The following is an 18,233-nucleotide window of genomic DNA, read 5'->3' on the forward strand; positions in this document are numbered from 1 at the left end:
CAAGATACCCAGTGTGTCAGTCTCTCTAAAAGTCTGAGACCCACAGGCAGAAGCACCACATAGCACTGCAGCTTGCAGAGTACTTTTATCCACCACAGCACCTCAAGCAAAGTCCAAAGTCATGTTCCCAGCAAGCATGGCTCTCATCTCCTCACCCGTCCCAGGGTGAAGTTCTGGTGGCATGGACAGCACCAGGCAAAGACCTTGATCTACTTCATGTCATGGATTTTACACCAAAAAGCCTGTACATGCCTATATGTGCGTGCATGCGTGCATAAACGGAGACACTTTGCCACCTAGGAGCGTATAAAATAATGCCATCTGTCTCATTACTCATCTGTTTGCCCGCTGCAGTGTTACTTTGCCCTGCAGTGATTTCTTCCTGGAACTGTCAAGGCAGAGCCAGAGGCGATGTCAGGTGAGTGCAGGGGGTGTGCCTGCATTGCCTGGGAGAAACTTGTGGCTTCAGGGAACAGGATCAGTAAAAAACCTCAGTAACTAACCTCAGGACTAGCAGCCCAGTCACCAAACTGCTCCAGAAAATAAAAAACACTTTGCCCCCATTCACCCGCCACAACCTCCCTGCTCCCAGCCTGCTGTCCCTGCCAGGTGACATTTCACAAACCTGATGCTTTAAAAAAAAAATAATAGGGGGGATGGAAGATGCAACAACAGCTCTATTAACATTTTCAGGTTGACCTTAACTCTCATGGCTTCATCGTGTTTATTTGATCTAGACGCATGCTCCTTCCTTGTAGCCGCTGCCAAGTAATGCCTTATCTCCCCTGTCTCGGAGCTCTGCTTTCAGTTCATCGTGTGGCTGCGCAGACAGCTCAGACAAACTTGCCAGACAGCCAAGGGCGTTTACAATGCTAACTTCGCTGCCCTTTGTCTCAAAATAAATTCTGGGGCTGATGGTTTCTTTTTTTTTCTTTTTTTTTTTCCTCCTCCTCTCTGTTGTTATTAACCAGCTCATCACTACATCCAAGTCTTTTGTTCCCCTCCAAACAAGCTCTGGTTTTGCTTTCAAGTCCCGAGCCCAGCACAATTTCTCAGACGTAAGGAGGAAATCCACGCTGAAAAACATGTCAACACCCCAGGAAATCATTTCTTGGAACACTGTAAATAAAGCGTCCAAAGAGAAAGCCCACGCGGGAGGTTACGTCCTTACTACTGCACACACCCAGACACAAAAATTCAGAGAGCTTTTCCCTGTCCTGCAGCTGCTCCTCCTGAACCTCACTTCCCTGCACATCTCACAGCACAGCGCAGTCCTGCTCTGAGGTAGCTCATCCCCGAGCCTTAGTTAAGCCTTGGAAGGGGAAAACGAAACCCAGCAAACCTATTTCCTTCAGCAAAAAGGGCTGGGGTAAGTGGAGGAAGCAGGATGCTCTTTAAAGCAGCCCTACCTACGGGCTAATAATTTAACATTAATGCTCCTGCAACAGCAGCGAGCAGTGAACCAGAAGAGGGAGACTGCTTGGAACACGGCTTCTCTGCCCTCCCAAAGTGATTTTCCTTTTACCACCCAGACCTTGGACTCTGAGCAGCAAATCTCGGATCTGCTGAAGCGATGAAACCGATTCCAGCAGCTCGGTCACTCCTCCATTCTCCCTCACACAAACATCACCTCCTTCCTCTGGCGCTGTCCCAGCCCTCCCTGCCAGCACAGCCAGGCTCTGGACGCGCTCTCCCTTTGGGAAGAGCGAGCTGCAGGCAGCAAAACAGCTGAGGCAGCTCGATCCAGACCCATGTATGCAGAGCACGAAGGGGAAGGCTGCTTTCCTCTTCCCCGAGCTGGGGATCCCAAGAGAAAGGATCCCAACACCTACTTTACTCACAGCATCCCTGGGGCACAGCAGAGGCAGGAGGAGACCTGCCCCTCACTTTTCCCTGCTGCCCATCAGCAGGACCTGTTAAGTGCTGGTTCCAGTCCCAGCCCTGCCACGTGGGCTGGCTCCAGGCCACGTTACACACTGCATTTCACGGCGACAAAGTTCAGGGGACAGCGGTTTGTTTGCGGGCAGGCAGAGAAGGTGGGCTTCTTTCTCCTGTGCTGGCTGCTCAGCTCGCTAGCCCCGTAGCTCCCTAAGAAACCACCTCGTGAATTGTGCACCCTGTCCAAATCCCAGCACTACCCTTCCTGGGTGGAAAAAAATCAACAAGCTCCAACTCACAACCCACCCTTAAGAAGGCCCAGCAGGCGTTTAAGCCTCTCCGAAACGATCCCAAATAATTTATTTCATAAATATAAAATTACCCTCACGGGGGTGGGGGTATGTGTGTACAGATTTGTGTAATGAGCTGTTTGCTGAAGAGAAACTCCAGGGCTCCTCCTGGAGTCGCTCTGAAAGTAAAACAATACAAAAGCAAGAACAGGACAGGGCAAAATCCGTAACAGCAGCTGGAACGGCCCTAGGCAGGGGAACCCTTTTCCAAACCAGCACCATTGATTACAGACAATGTAGAAAATGCCTGAGCTCAAAAAACTGATCATGATACCTGCCCTGACTTTTTGACAAAACAGTTTAACACATTTCGGTAGGAATTAAAGCTCCATTAAATAAAAGCTCACACCAAGCAGCTGGGAGTCTCTGTAACCAACGTCTTACCTGTAGAAATGAGGGCATCAGTCCCAGTACAGAGCTATCCACCCAAATCAGCATCACGCCCTAACGAGCCCTGTGTCCTGCCATCACTGCTGCAGCCAATGCAATAACACTGACCGTGTCATTTTGCTGCAGGCTCCCCCATAGAAAACTACAGCTCAGAAACACAGCTGGAGATGAAATTATTATTATTATTTTTTTTACATGGAAACCACTTCCATTGGTTTTATGTGGTCAGCAGGTTTTCACTTACAGAGCAGCTATGAAATCACTCCGAGCTTCTATTTTCACCTTACCCACCTCATTTCATTAAACTATATTCTCGTTCACCAAAAAAATTTGTTTTCATACTAAAAAGGCATAAGAGCGGAGAAATGTAATCAAGTAAGAGGAAAGTCCTCTTCAGAAGCTTGCAGAAAAAGGCCTTTTACTACTGCAAAACTTTTTTTTTCTTTTTTTCTTTTTTTTTTTTTTTTAAATATTTGCCCATCTTAATGATGTTTGGTTTGGCATTGTGAGGACTTGAAACCCTGCCTCCATCAAGCACCCACCTCCTCTACAACTCCACCAGACTGTCCCACAAATCCTGTTTTCTCACACTCTCATCTTCCTGTGTATGATTTGTTTCAGGCCAACCTTTCGAGGACAATTCCTCCATGCCAGAAAGCCGTGTGACAGGCACACTGCGATGGCTCTTTGGCCCCTGCTACCCACAGAACTACCTTCAAAAACCCCCAAATTAATTTTGCAGCTTCTGGCTGCCATGCTCCCACCCCCACACAACAGGCTGGCTGTGGTCTCCTCTGAAGGTCTGACCTGCCAATTTCCACAAGAGCTTCCCTTTTGGGAGCAGGGCACGAGCCAGCTGTGACACTCCAGCCTGCGACTGGATTTTCCTGTCAGCACCTCTTGCAGTGACCTGACATGCTGGACTAAAGCTATTGCAGCCTTCCCACAAGCAGTCCCTCCCTTTCCCTTCCCTGATAGAGGCACTTACCACAGCGACCGAGTCCAGAGTTACGTGTTAATGACTGTTAGAGAAATAAGCTGTCACGTACTGCAGATCTAATTATAACAGGGTCTTTATTTTTCAAGCTAGAGACTCCCTGCATATTGCAAAGTAAGAAAAAAAAAAAAGGCATAAAATAAAAGCTTACGTCTTCCTGGTGTCCCACGCGTGCCGAAGAGAACAAAGCTTTCTGAGCAGCATGCAACGGGCACCCCTAGCCTCCTTCGGTGCAGATATCCTCTGCAAGAAGCCTGCAAGGAAACGAGGAGGCTTCTTCCCTGTTCTCGGACCCAGGCTCATGAGCATCCTTACTGGCAAGCGGGGGACAACCCTCTCAGAACAGGGCAAAAGCATTTAAAGGCAGAGCTTCTGCCACCACCAAAGCCTGCTGACAGTCAGAGGAGAGAAAGAAGGCAAAGCATTTCGAGTTGTGAGCATCTTACGGGCACACAGTATCCTTGTTTCGAGCCTAAGATGACTTGAAAACCATCTGCTGTTGTGCAAAAACACCACAAAGTTGTAGCATTTAAATATATAAATTTAAATATATAAAATAAATATAAGATCTTTCATCCATTGTTAACATCTTGGCTTGATTCAGCTTTAAGCCATACACGAATTCAAGTGGTAGGTAACACCTCACCACCACGTTACAGTAGCTCCTACCCTGGGCCCCCTCCTGCACTGCTGGTGGTGAATCAGGAGTGAAAGGGAGCTGTTCCCATCGACAAGCCTCAGCCACAGACAACAAGTGAAGTCTGCTTTAGACAGCAGCCACAATGACGCTGATCCCCAAAAGGAATTTATATACGTTCGGAATTCCAGTTAACTGTCACAATTTTATTAACAGAAAATTAATCGGAACAGGGACTCAAGGAGCACAGACGTGGACCGGAGCAACTCTCAGGAACAAGGTATGTCGCTGACAGTTGTCAGACAGGGTTCTTATTGCATAGTTAGTGAAACAAGAGACACCGAGTGGCAAACATACATAAAGTGGCAGTGTTCTCAATCCCAGAGCCAGGACCCGAGCCTGAGTTTGGTGCAGGGCTGGAGAGAATAGCAGGGAACAACAAAAAAAAATGCATCCATGTAAACATTCCGGGCCCAGGAGTCTCCATTAAGACATCCTCAGCAACATAAGACACTGCTGATTAAGGAAGAGGTCAGTTGCACAATAACCAATATGATCAGACTTTACTTGGAAGTGCAGTAAAGCCAGGGCTGTAGGATTCAGTCCTTGCAATTTTATTACATGCTCAAAAGAAACCAAGAAGAAACCCTTGTGCATATATCTAAAATAAGAGAGCATGACAAGAATACAACTGTTAACTCTTCCTTTCTCCTACTCGGGATTCTCCTAGCAAGCTAGCATCAGAGAGTAATTAAATACATTCACAGCAGATTAATCAAAATAAACTTTTTCCCAATCAAAAAGTGAACCCAGTCTTAAGACTGGTCTTCTGCGGGATTTTTTTTTTTCATTCTCTCAGCAAAACATTCTTCGCTAACCAATATCAGTAATTGAGGAGTTGAGCTCTTATATGGAATTAGTTACAGAACCACCTGACAATTTTTTTTTTTTTTATTTTTTTATTTTTTGACTGTACAAGGTTCTTATTTTCACTAATTGGCTCACTGGAAATACACTGCCCCTGAGTTACAACTGCATCCTTCCGCCACCACCTTAATACTGTGTGCAAAAATCATCCGCCTTCAAAATTTCTGAAGGTATACACCTCGTCTTTCCTCCCCACATTAGTAACAAGAATTCAGATAAAGTAAAAAGGAGAGAGATAATTCTGTAGCATTTTGCTTTTACTTCTTCATGGAATCTTTCCAACGCAACTTCACAAAAGCAATGTAGTCTTTTTCTTCTAAAAAGAAGATTAATTTTCCACAGACTATGTAGTGCAATTGGTTATCTTGTAGAAAAAAAAATATCTTCTTCAGCTCCATGAAAGGAAATGCTGAAATTAGTTCCAAGGTCTCAATAAAAATAGGAAAGAATATCCAGGTTCTTCTATAAAGTTTCTTTTGTGTTTAACACACAACACCTACAAGTCTGCCATTAATTGAAGAGTATAGAATCTGGGTCCTGGTTAGCCAGCTGTGCAATGTGCTTTAGTACATCCTTTTTGGTAATGATTCCAAGTAGCTTCCTGAAAAATTAAAACACATTTTCAGTGCATCAACATCCAAGGAACATATCCTTGCTCTTGCATAGCTTCTCATATGAGAGTTTTATCTCCTTGCAGTAGCTGCAGTACTTGTTTGGATCACAAGGCTGACACTCCATGCAAAGTACAGTGCTTATAAGCCCAGACAGATACTCTATCAGGATTTTATACTGAAAAAGGTAAGACTGATAACCAAGACACAATTTTTATTAGCACCTACCTGCCGTCTCCAAAAAGATCGACCTAAATGTTTAGGACTGCATTTTAAGTGCTGGTAGTCTCAGTAGTTACGCTTTCGTAAGTATAACTAACTGATCAGTCATGATAGGTGGTAAGGAGTTAAACCCAACTTCCATTAGGAAGCACTGTATGGCAAAGCTATTCTACATGTATATCTGAAATTGAAATGATCAACTGGTCCAATGGCATCACAGTGAAGAACAGGGAGAGAATCCCTTTTTGGTCTGGTCCTTCAAGGAAGGGACCATTTGTTTTAATTCCTTACCCTTGTTTCTTCCCACCTCACCAAGCTCACTGCTTCCGAATTGACACCCCAATGAATTCAAGTGGGGGCATGATACACATGACCAGATTTGCAATGGAAAGGGCTCAGCCTCTTCCATCAATTTTAGGGGTATCACACCCATCACCACATGAAGCTGTCTCTGACCATTTCATTACCCTTACAGGATTTATGTTACTCCTCCAACTGAAAGAGGTTCAGTGGTTTTAGTTTTTTTTCTCCCCACAGATTACTTTTGCCTTAACTGACATTCAGTTCTACCTGTCAGGGGCCTTCTCCCACTTGAAGTTCTGACTGAGATGCAGATGTTTAATCATCAAATGGTTTGAGTTGGAAGGGACCTTTAAAGTTCCAAACCCACTGCCATCTTGCTCTCCTGCAGGGCGTTTTCCTACTATAAACAGCTCAAAGGCACCAACTAATCCAGCACTATCCATTGGGACTCAGGCCCAAGATTGCATCTACAGGTAGTTGGTTTTTGTTTTGTTTACCCATTATGAGTGACCAGGCACTGGCGCAATCCAAGCTTGCGAAATATATCCACGACAATTTCCATGGGTGTTTGGTCTGTCACTGTAAAAGGACTGAGGTCCAGGATGCTCCTGAGTTTCAGCATGGAGGGGAAGCTTGGAGGCAGTGGAGGAGAGTGGTCAGTGAAATAAATAATTGAAGTGCTCACAATTCCATCCTGCTTCTTCCGGGCATTTTCTAGAAGAATAAATATTTGGTTAAATAACCTTTCCTTTTCTCAGTTGAAGAACATATCCTTTTCTCTCTGCCACATTGGAATGGCTTTAGAGGTCCATTCTTTCACTTCACTTGCACTGTTTCTCAAAACATGTAACGAATGACTTAAGCAGGCTGTGAAATGATTTGTACTTTTACCAGTCACTGATTTGGAACCTGTGCAGGGTAGCTGACTAATAAAATAAGTCTTTTTATTTTTTTTTTCCTTTAAATGCTTAACCTACCGGCTCAAGCTCTATGTCCCCTGACCAGGGTCAAGAATAGAAAAAAATCAACACGGTGTTAAGTACTTGACACCATTCAGGTATTTGCAATAGTGCCTACTCCTGCTCCATGGGCAATTTGGACGTCTGCTGTATCGCAGCTTCAATTTGATATTTACATTCCAGGACTCATTGGGTAGGGAATGACTTGGCATCCGAACACCAGATTGATATTCAGAGCATGTTGTCAAAAGCTAAATCCCATTTTCCATGCATCCTGGATAAAAAAAAAAAATACTTTTAAAGAGTTCCAAGAGATTCAGAACAAGGCAAACGCAAGAATTCAGTCACACCATGAAGTAGCCTGACAGAATAGAGGAAATAAATAATATGATAGTGCACTTTTTCTGTATTTCATCACATTTTGTCGTAAGCATTTGACCAGGTACTTATCAGAAAAGCAATACTTACATACTCCAGAAGAATGTATTGTATGCAAAACTGACACTGGCAATTTACCTTAAAAGAGGGAATACACGGGGTTGTTTCATAGCTGCAAGCAACTTATAGGAACTAATTGTGCCATGGTACAACCTCAGCTCAGGACCAACAATTCTAACCTTCCATACAGAGAAGTATCAAGCTGGAGCTAAGACAGCACATTAAAACCACACCACAGAGCTCAGATGTGTTCAGCCCTTAATAATCATGCTGTTTCCGTGATCACTTTCTGCTTCTGTCCAAGGGAACTGCAAGCAACTTCCAGCACTTCCAGAACTTCCAGCAAGCGTGCTCTCACCTGCTCTCTTTCACCAGCGTTTGTGTCCCCCCAGAGAGTCAAAACGGGACTGATCTGCAGGAAGCTAATTGAGCAACGACTGAGATATGTATGCAGCTGGATCAGGTCTTCCATCCAGCTCACCACAGGGCTTGCACGGATTCTGCCTGGCGATGGTGTAGGGAAATGTGAGCAGGCCTGGGAGCAACTCCAGCTCACTCAAGCTTAGCATAGATGCTTGGAGCCTCAGGTCCAGCTGAATACAATCTATACAGACTAAACAGGCACGGAGCATGGACCTTTACTCCCTTATACCCAAATCCTCATTATAGAGCAAATGCATTTTTATTTATTTATTTTTTTAAGACCTACACGCCAATGTAGTCCTCAACCCTAACACACAGATTTCTCCTGCTTCATCAAGAGAAGAAACACCGCCTCACACAACCAGCAAGAGACAACATGATTGCAACTTGTACTCAAACCTCACGTTTACAAACATTACTTACAGGCTTCTACGCAATATGTGAGCAAGAGGAATCTAACTGTGCCCTAATAATTGTAAAATACAACGCTGTTTCATACAATGCTGTTTCCAAAGGAACTCAACTCTCACGTCACAGATGAAAATTGCACGTGGGAGATGCCAGGACAATGTCTACCAGGTTCTGCCAGCACCACACATCAACTGCCTCAGAACAATGTTGGAGCACATGTGAAAAAAGCAAAGATTGGGATGGCTTTCCATGGTGCAGAGAAAGGAAAGACTCTCCTAAAAACATCAGTATCAATATTTACAGGTTTGATAGCACCACCTCAGAAGTGACCCAACATTCAGTACACGAACCAGACTTTTTCCTCTAATTAAATAAAATAAGGTTTGAGACATTAGCAGTTAAGAAAGCCTTCTGCAGAGTCATCCAAAAGAAAAGGTGGCTTAGATCTTGCTGACAAGAAGTCTCATACTTCACAAGATTCACAAGATTTTTTGCAGGTAGCACAGCCATTATAATTGCAATAGACAAGTCGTGCTGTCCCTTCACACTCAAGATGTGAAGGGGATGGAGATGCAGTCTTCCATAAGTATATCCACCATCACCACTGAGTGTTTAAATTTGTTAAGTCAGTTACAGTTGGTGCCATTTAGGGCCTCTAACAGCACTGTTTATCTGCATAGCATCTTGCCTTCCTGCACTTACCGATTGAAATGATGAGGTCTCTCCTGAGAACAAATCCAACCAGTCTTTGGGACTCCCGTGACACCACCACTGGGTAGCCACTGTACGTAGTTTCATTGATGATGGTCTCAACATCTTCTACTGTCATGCTGTCCTGAGTAATGACAGTCAGAGGAGGATCGTTCCTCCGTGGTCTCATGACGTCCATAGCAAGTGTCTTGTGCGAGAACTCCTCCTTGGCTTCCAAGAAAGGGTAGCCATTGAGACGAATGTGGGCATCGTAAATGCCTTCCCGCCCGATAGCATCAGCCATCCACTTGCTGGTCATGGCTGCTGCCATCAGAGGAACTATGTATTCCAGTCCGCCCGTGAGCTCAAACATAATGACCACTAGTGACACAGTCATTCGGGTCACCCCTCCTACAAACAGAACACAGGAAGACAGAAGACGTTAACATGTTTTTGGGGATTTCCAAGCAGTAGAGCTGTTCAGACAGTTGCTACAGCTGTCCTCCACCAATGCATCTAGATAACGTTATTAAATCAGTAAAAGGTTGTACTGTTGGACTCCTAGCTAGAAAATAAGCATCACATTCAGTAGTGGAAGCCAAACATGAACAGAACATACTGTTAAAACCATCTGTCTGTTCCAAAATATCATGATTATGGGGCCTTCTGCTACTTTTTTTTGGTGTCCTTTTGAGAAGCAACCTTAAAAGGCCATAGTCATTTCAAATCAGGTCATAAGAAATACCCTAGAGGCATGTGTCCTCATATAGCACATCTTATGAACTGCAGAGATCCATGAATGATGTGGTATATCTGTCCAAAACTTACTTCTTAAGACTACATATCAATGAAATATTTCACGACAATTTGCTGGCAAGGTCATCCCCTTACTTAAACACAAAAGAAAGTGAACTACCTGCAAAATAGTCTGTCATGCTGTGAAAGGGCCTTACACATTTACACTGATAGAATAGATTTATGGAGCGATCCCTACGATAGGCCATGCAAAAAGTGGCATCTTGACATCCTCTGGCTACTATCATTAATTTTCCTAACAACATGGCTTCCCTACATGGGAATCTAAAGTCTGTGGACAGTCTCATTTGTTCTAGCTGCATGTTCAGGAGATTCCCCATGGAAACCTATCATGTCCAGTTATAGGTTGGTGCTGGCAAAAGAATGCAAATAGAATAGGAAACACATTATATGTTCTACTACAAAGTAGACCAAACACCCAAACATGCAGCGTGGACTTAAAAAGAAATCTGTCGCTTACCTAGACATGCTGCAGCCCCAACCATTGCATATAGGCCTGGAGTGATACAGTCAGCTCCTTGGCTGCACCAGCCACTGAAGATGACCCAGTCGTGGTGGTAAAAGGCCAGCTGCTCCATTGCTACTCCTAGCAATCTTCCTGCTATAGCACCTACTGCCATGCTTGGGATGAAGAGCCCCGAGGGGACCTATGAAAAAGTACATCAGTGAATAAGGCATTTCTCAGGGAGGCAGTATTCAAAGACTAGTGACAGAAGTTCAAACAAGACTGATTTAGAGGTTATCCTAAAGTTAAAAATGGCACAGATGCCATGCTCCATCATCTTTGCCCTTCCTGCACCAAAAAAGGTGGTGGGAGAACACCTCCTTGCATCCTTGGAGGGAACAAGGGACAGCACTGGGTATGCCAAATGCTGTCCTCACTGAAACAAACCACGCTCTAAAACCTCTGTAACAGAGTTTGAATTGTTTGCAGTTACTTCTTTCTGAGCAGGAGAAAGACCCACACAACAGTTCAGTGTGAAATAGAATAGGCTTTCTTTTTTTCAAAAATTTTCCTAAAAATCAAAGTTTATTTCCCAGAATAATAAAACAAAGTTTCATTTGCACACCACTAACACTCCCCCGTGCCTTTCCAACTAATCAAGTACTTGTACTTATTTATGAAATACACACGATCCTTCAAAGTGAGAGTGCCTGTAATTAGCACATTAGTGATACCCTGTAGGGCCACCACCAGCAAGTTTCACCTCTGCACTTCAACTGTTCCTGGATTTCAAAAGCTCCTGTTCTTTGAAGTCAGAGAATCTCCCCCTTGTGCCTTTTACATATTTTTCATATAGCTTTCTCATACACTGTATTTTTCCTCACAGTTTTGATGATTGCCCTTGAATGTCAGTGACAACCTCAGTGCAACAACGAGGTGCAAACCTCTGAGGCAGGGTCACCTCTTTTGGACAATCCCTTCAAGGGACTGTGAGACAGGGTAGGATCCATCTGATAAAGCCCACTGAGGGAAAGCTCAGACCTAGGCAGTATATCCACCACTCAGGAGACTGCCACAGAACAAGAGCAAAACAGTCTGACTGATGAAATCTTAAGCATTTACAAATGAATATCTCAATTGCTTTGCAATTAGGAAAGGGGAGATATAATGGAAGTATCAAAAAGGCTTAAGTAAAGACTACTTAGAAGCATCCAATGTCTGGAAAATGGGCCATGAATCCCTAACCTAGCAGCTTCAGTGACTGCATATGGTGGCCACACACAGGATAAAAGATTTCTATTGTGCTCAGTTACTCACAATGGAACAAATAATTGCCATCTATCACCCCCCTACAAAGCACAATTTCTTCTCCTTAACAGGGCTTAGGGAGAAAAACATGTCTGTTTATTAAACAGATAAAATTCTAGGGTTTCTGCATCAGATGAAAAGAACATGAGCTGCTTTACAGGTAACTCTCACCTTCATGCCAAAGGTGAAGATTGTGATGAAGACTTTCATTACAAGGGCCAAAGCCAGCTGCCACATGGCTGTGTAAACTCCTGGGCCAGCAGCTCGGTCTGGCAGGTCATCCCCTTTGGTGCTGTTGAAGTCATTCACGTACTCACAGAGCTTGGAAGAGTCCAAAATCCCACAGTCATTGAAGAGTTCAGAGATCAGCTCACTGGTGCTCATTCTGGTATACTCATTAGGGAAGGCCAGGATGGCTGTGATGGCAGTCACTACAAACACCTCCAGCACCGGGTATTTACCAAGCTTGGTTGTCTTACGTCGCCTACACCAGGCAATGTTGCTGCGAATGAAGAAAGCTCCCCAAAGCCCACCAAATATTCCCAAAAGGACGAACGGCACAAGCTCCAGAAGATGCCAGGGCATGTGAAACTCCACGTAGAAGAGAACCAGGCGGCTGTTCCCAAAAGGATTGATGGAGCGCAAAGTAAACGCAGCCACCAGAGCAGCAAAGAAGGAACGCCATAGTGTCTTGAGAGGAAAATAGTAACTGACCTAAAAAAGGAAAAACAAAGCAGACTCAATCACTTGTCGCTACCCTGACTGGTGCCCAGTAACATCACTACTGCATGAAGTACAAGAAAGGACTGAGACTGGTGTGAAATGAGGACTGAAAGGACTGCGACTGATGCACCTTCCCCTTCAGCCAAGACTTGATTATGAGGTCCCCTCTATACAGACTACAATGACCAGGATGGATCCTGGTGTGCGTACTTGCAGCAAATGCCCTCTATGATTCCTGAAGCGTAGATGATTTACTCGGATAAAAGTTGCTACAAATCACCTATGAGCTGAAACCAGAGGAGTATTTGCCTTTCATGCTCTGCAAGGTCCAGAAGTGCCAAACAATGGTGTTTGCCATAGTAGCTGAGCACAACTATTGCTCAGCTGAGCAAAACCATCCCACTCTTTCTCTGAGTTAGGCCCTGAAGCCAGAAATGGTGATCCATTTCATGTCTGGATCAAAAGAACATGAATTAGAAATTACTTGGTAGGAAAAAGAGTTTGATAAGCAAGGTAAGGTTGTTTTGAGGTACTCTGAGACAGAGCTGTCTGGAGAGAGCGGACATGTGGAATGACAGAGGCTGTGGTTGTGAGCAGTCAGTGTTGCTGAGCATGGACAGATCAGGGAAAAACAGCAGGTTTACTTTAAAGCCAGAGATATACATCATTCAAAATAAATTCTACAGTATTCATAAGAATTACCTGAAACCCCAGTAAAGTTTAGGTTGCCTGGCAGACCTTGTAAATACACCACCAATCAGTATTCAACAGAGTCTCCTTTCCACACCCAAGCTGTTATGAGTGGACTGTATTTTAAAACCAGCGGGGTCAGTTCTTGCAATAAAACAGCTCACCAGAGCTAATAGAAAATGCTGGTGTTACCTCTTCCAGACTAAAGAGCACTCCTCCAATCGGTGCACCAAAAGCTACAGACACACCAGCAGCTGCAGCTGCTGATAAAACCTATAGAAAGAAACTGAAGTCAGTCACACATTTTTAGCTCTCCCCTCAAAACCTTTCCCCTTTTTTTGTCGGATGTCTACTTAAATGTGTGCGAATTTTATATCCAATGATCACCGAATAAGCTAATGTCTGACTTGTTTTAAAGACAACAGGGAAAAGATGAACTGAGCTAATTCCCTACGAAATATTCTAGGTGACCTTGGAGGTCTTTTCCAACCTTAAAGATTCTATTGCAATCCACAAATAGCTTTAAAAAAAACATTGCCATTTAAACAGTTCCAACTCTAAATCAGTAGAGCTGACAGACTGCAATTACCTTGTTCTTTTTCACCTGATTTCACGCTATGCTTGCACCCTAGATAAAGCTTCAGTAAAACGGAACAGCAGCACTTCCATTTCCCAGAACATGCCTTTTGCTACATTTGCCTGCCTCACATCTGTACCCTTTCTCAGAAGAGAACAAAGTGGAACTAGAGATGTTGTGAAGGCATCCAACACCTCACCTGCTCCCTGTGTGGATTCTGCCATTGCTGTGTTTAACAGAAGGTAACTTGGCCAGTACTTGTAGGCATTTCACACTAATCATTCTCCAGTGACTTGTCCAGAAAAAAACCTTACGTTGTGAGGAAACACTTATGAGCTTCACATAAGATGTTAAATTGGTCCTTATACCATGTCCTTCACAACAGCAGAAGGTCCCTGAAAGGGAAGCCCTTCAGCCTACAGCTAGGACCAAGTCCCTCAAACAGTCTTAATGTCGTCTATGAGGTTGTATGACAAATACAAGCAAACATTGCAAAACTCGGTGTGCAAAAGTGGGCTAGCACCAGTGAATGCTCCTATCAAAAACGAGATGACAACCTGTGCTGGGGCAAAGCTGCAGTGTCACTGACATTGCTTTTGCTCCAAAGAAGCGTTGCACTGAGATGCTCCTAGAACGTGCCAAAACAAGAACTTACATTCATCACAAAGCACTAAACCCACCAGCTTTCCCCTGCTATCTCAACAGTTTAACAACAGCACAGTATCGTTTTACCTCTCTGCGCTTGGCTTCGTTCTTCCTGTACTTGGTGAAGAGATGACACAAGATATTTCCACAGCAGCAGGCAACGTGCACCAGGGGGCCCTCTTTTCCCAAGCTCAGGCCAGAGGACACCGCCAGCACTAAGGTAATGGTTTTGATGATCAGCGTCCACTTGCCCAAGTAGCCTCTAATGATGAAACCACTTAAGATAGTTTTGATCTGGAAGTCAAGCACACAGAGCTCTACAGGCTTTCATTCAAGTCCTGGTCAGAGCTCCCGTTTTACTAGGCTCTCCCAGACCTGCCTTCAGCTTTCACAGTCCCTCCCCAAGCTATCAAAAGTAAAACACAGTCAGTAAAAATACCTTCACATGCAAAGACAGAAGGTGCCCTCTGAGTCCTTCCTTCAGGACTGTTTTTCCCACTGAAAAATAATCTGATGCTGCTTTTGCAGTCTTCCACAAGTGGTGCACTTTTGTTTGTACCTCTTGTAGATTGCATTTACTTTTAGTAAATTTATTTTAGTTTTAAAAGGGATTCTATGGAGACTTAAGTACTAGACATGTTTCAGGGATACAGACTGGAGAAAAAAGCATATATTAAGCCACCATACATTTCTAGAATATAAGGAAGTATTAGTCCATAGCAGGCAAGCATTATCTTTGGATGGTGGATCCCTACCCCACCTTAACACAAACTAACATCACCACCACCCCCAAAAAAAAAACAACCAACAACAAAAAACACAACACTTTCATTCTTGCTCACCTCTGGAATTCCTGAGCCGCAGGCATAAGGAGCAAAGCCCTTCACAAGTAACACAGCGAGAAGGGAGAATAACAAAGCCCAGATAACATACATCAAGTAGTTGAGAATATATGCAAAAGCCCCCTGTAATGCAGAGAAAGTTAACCAATTTGTGTCACTTCAACTGAGATTACATCAAACCAGTACACTGAAGCAAGCTCACAGAAATAGCAGGTAATCAAAAAATACAGTTATCATCAGCCAAAAATAGCAGGAATCGTAATAAGTCTGCAGTTCCAGTTACAAGTTACATTTGCTGGGTTACAGGAACGTGAGCCAACCACACGTCCGAAGACCACTTTATAAAATGGCAAACAAGTTATACAAATACTGTCCCAGTCAAGCTGGCTGCTCCACTGCATAGAACTGCCAGAACTTGGCTCTAACCAGAACACAGGACCTGAGCTTGTCTGGCATCCCTTTAAAGTGTTCATGAGCAAAAACATTCTCCAAGCAGTAAGTCTCAAACACAACTAAAGCAGTACACTTGTAAGCGTGCCGATGCTTTGCTTCCCCACTGAGGAAAATACGTAAGTAACTTGTTTATTCACACCCTTCGAAGACCCCAACATTCAAATTTAAGTCACTGAAATATCTTCAGTTAGCACTTCTGGCATACACATACAGATCATACCAAGAGACAATACAGGCTGGGGAAATGGGACATTCAGTGGCAAAAATAGTTCTAGGCACACGTTACCTCTCCATGGCCAATAATAAGCTGTGACCAGCTCTTCCATTCGGGACACTTGTCTCTGTCTGTAAAGGTTGTGTTGGATTTCCAGCAGCAGTGCTCGTGGTTAAACCAGAAGCCTGCTAAACACACTCCTTCTTTCAAATCTGTCATCCAGTGGGCAGATATGTCTATCAGACCTGCTAAAGAACCTGGTTAAAAAAAAAAAAAAAAAAAACAAAGGTGAAAACTTAATAACCATCTTATGCAGACTCACATATCTGAAGGTTACAGTCTGCCCCTACTTTGACTCACCCACCAGCAAACAGAGCAGCACTGATATTTTTGCCTATGATTAACTTTTATTCTTAAGGGGGCTAAAGGGAAGATCTGCTTAAGCATACGCTGAAAAGAGTAGGTCACAAAACAAAGTGTGGCTAACAACATTGCCATGGCTGACCCCAGGAAACTGCATTAAAACCTACCCTAAGTCACTAGAAATTAATTCTTCTCAAATAGACTGAACAACCACATTCTAAATATATCATGGAAAGTAGACAGAGCCAAGGAGGGTTTTATGTTTCCGAAAAATATAAAACATGTCACTGGTCTCCAGCACAAGAGCTGAAATCCACCAGTTGCGCTAACAACGCTAAGATTGTGCAAGGAATAACTTTGAATTTGGAGGAAACATTTCCAATCCCAATTAAAAACAAAAACCAAACAACTAACAAAGAAACAGAGGGGAAAGTTACAACTACGCCAAATAATACAATCAGAGAGTCAGTACGGAAAGTAACTTACATTTTAAAAAAAGAAAGCTTCAAGCAATCTTATATTTTTCTGTTAAGGAAAACTCCTATACCTCCCCCCCTTAATTCTGTAATTGGCTCCATTCTCAGGTAAAATGCCACGTTAACGCAGAAGCCAGGAATACAGACCTCTGGTCTGCATGATCAGAGGCCCCAGAGGCAACGCTAAACACTTAGCAAATCTTGCAGTTAATGAAAAACTTGCTAGCAGCTTTCCTATGTAAATATTTAACAGAAGACTTAATTTCATCCCTCATGATGAATGTTTAGCTGCCTTCTATCAAGATTTGCATCCAACTGATTTACTACTTTTGCACTTGGGTCCAAAGTTTGCTTCTGAAATAATATAAAAGGTCTCAGCCAGTCAACCTCTGAAAGAAGCCTGACTTCCCAAGAAATACTGCTCACCTTTTATTCTTAAGTATAGTGGGGGGGGAATAAAATCTAATGCTCCTTGACATCAGCCTCTTCATCGTCAAAGAGCATTCAGCAAAAATGATTCACAGCATGATACTTCCCTCTGTACCACCATTTTGCTACCTATTATTATTCCAGAGCTCTGTACCAGCATCAGATCAAGAACAGTCCCCAGGACAGCCTTCAGTCTGAGTTTTGTATCTTGGTATTTATACGAATAGGGTCTCAGGGCATTTAAAAATAACTCTCCTTAAATTGCAAAACAGTGGCAGAGCCATAAGTATCAGTGTAGCTCCTCAGCCCTTGTTTCTGGGACAAAATCTCCTGCTTTAATGATATAACAGGGTTCATGCTAGGAATCAGTAGCGATGGTACAGAACCAGGTTTTATATTAAGGTTTGCTCTTACCTGCTAACAACCCAATGAACAGCATTAACAGCCAGCCAGAAAAAGCATCGCTCACGCTGTGTATCAGGGCCCATGTTGACTCCTTGCTTCTGCTGGTAATCTAGAAGAATTAAAAAAAAATAATAATCCATTAGGACACTGATCTAATTCCCTGTAAATAGAGTTACTTGGTAGCATTGTGTGTTGGAGGTACACCCTTAATGTTCACTACAACGATCACAGTACATTCCTTTTTGAGGGACAAGAGGGAAAACATCAGACAGGAGCTGGGTTTACAGCTGGTATAGTCCAATGCAGCTCCAACTCAGACGTGAACAAGAATTAATCAAGGATGCTTCCACTCTTCCCAGCATTCACGTAACATATTCCTCTTAACTGTCTTTTGAATAAGAAGAAAAGAAATCCTACCCTTTAGTCTTTTTAAAACGTTTCTTGTTAGCAGTAAGAAGTTACTGGTAGCCTGATGCCACAAGCAAATGTGGATGCTCGAGGGACCCTCATAGCACTTTGCCCCCAGCAACTTACCCGTGCTGCCACCACACCAACTGGGAAGCAAACAGAAATTGTCACCAACTTCTTGAAGTCTTCAGCTACTCCCTCAG

The 18,233-nt window shown here is 43.6% G+C and overlaps 1 protein-coding gene across 12 annotated transcripts in view; it reads right to left on the reverse strand.

Annotated features, from left to right (window-relative positions):
• Positions 1-3,088: 3,088 nt before the first annotated feature.
• The window catches only part of LOC137863874 (H(+)/Cl(-) exchange transporter 5), a 45,813-nt gene continuing 30,668 nt past the window's right edge, over positions 3,089-18,233 (reverse strand). For all 12 annotated transcript variants that reach the window (XM_068697420.1, XM_068697427.1, XM_068697421.1 and 9 more), the window contains 10 exons: positions 17,632-17,731; positions 16,022-16,206; positions 15,283-15,405; positions 14,528-14,734; positions 13,411-13,491; positions 11,977-12,519; positions 10,513-10,699; positions 9,249-9,647; positions 6,813-7,029; positions 3,089-5,780 (listed from right to left, as the gene is read on the reverse strand). In XM_068697420.1, the coding sequence (XP_068553521.1) occupies positions 5,690-5,780; positions 6,813-7,029; positions 9,249-9,647; positions 10,513-10,699; positions 11,977-12,519; positions 13,411-13,491; positions 14,528-14,734; positions 15,283-15,405; positions 16,022-16,206; positions 17,632-17,731 (2,133 nt within the window). In that variant the 3' untranslated portion in view covers positions 3,089-5,689. The remainder of the gene's footprint in view (positions 5,781-6,812; positions 7,030-9,248; positions 9,648-10,512; positions 10,700-11,976; positions 12,520-13,410; positions 13,492-14,527; positions 14,735-15,282; positions 15,406-16,021; positions 16,207-17,631; positions 17,732-18,233) is intronic.

This window comes from Anas acuta, chromosome 13 (genome assembly GCF_963932015.1).
Source record: "Anas acuta chromosome 13, bAnaAcu1.1, whole genome shotgun sequence".
Lineage (NCBI taxonomy): Eukaryota > Metazoa > Chordata > Aves > Anseriformes > Anatidae > Anas > Anas acuta.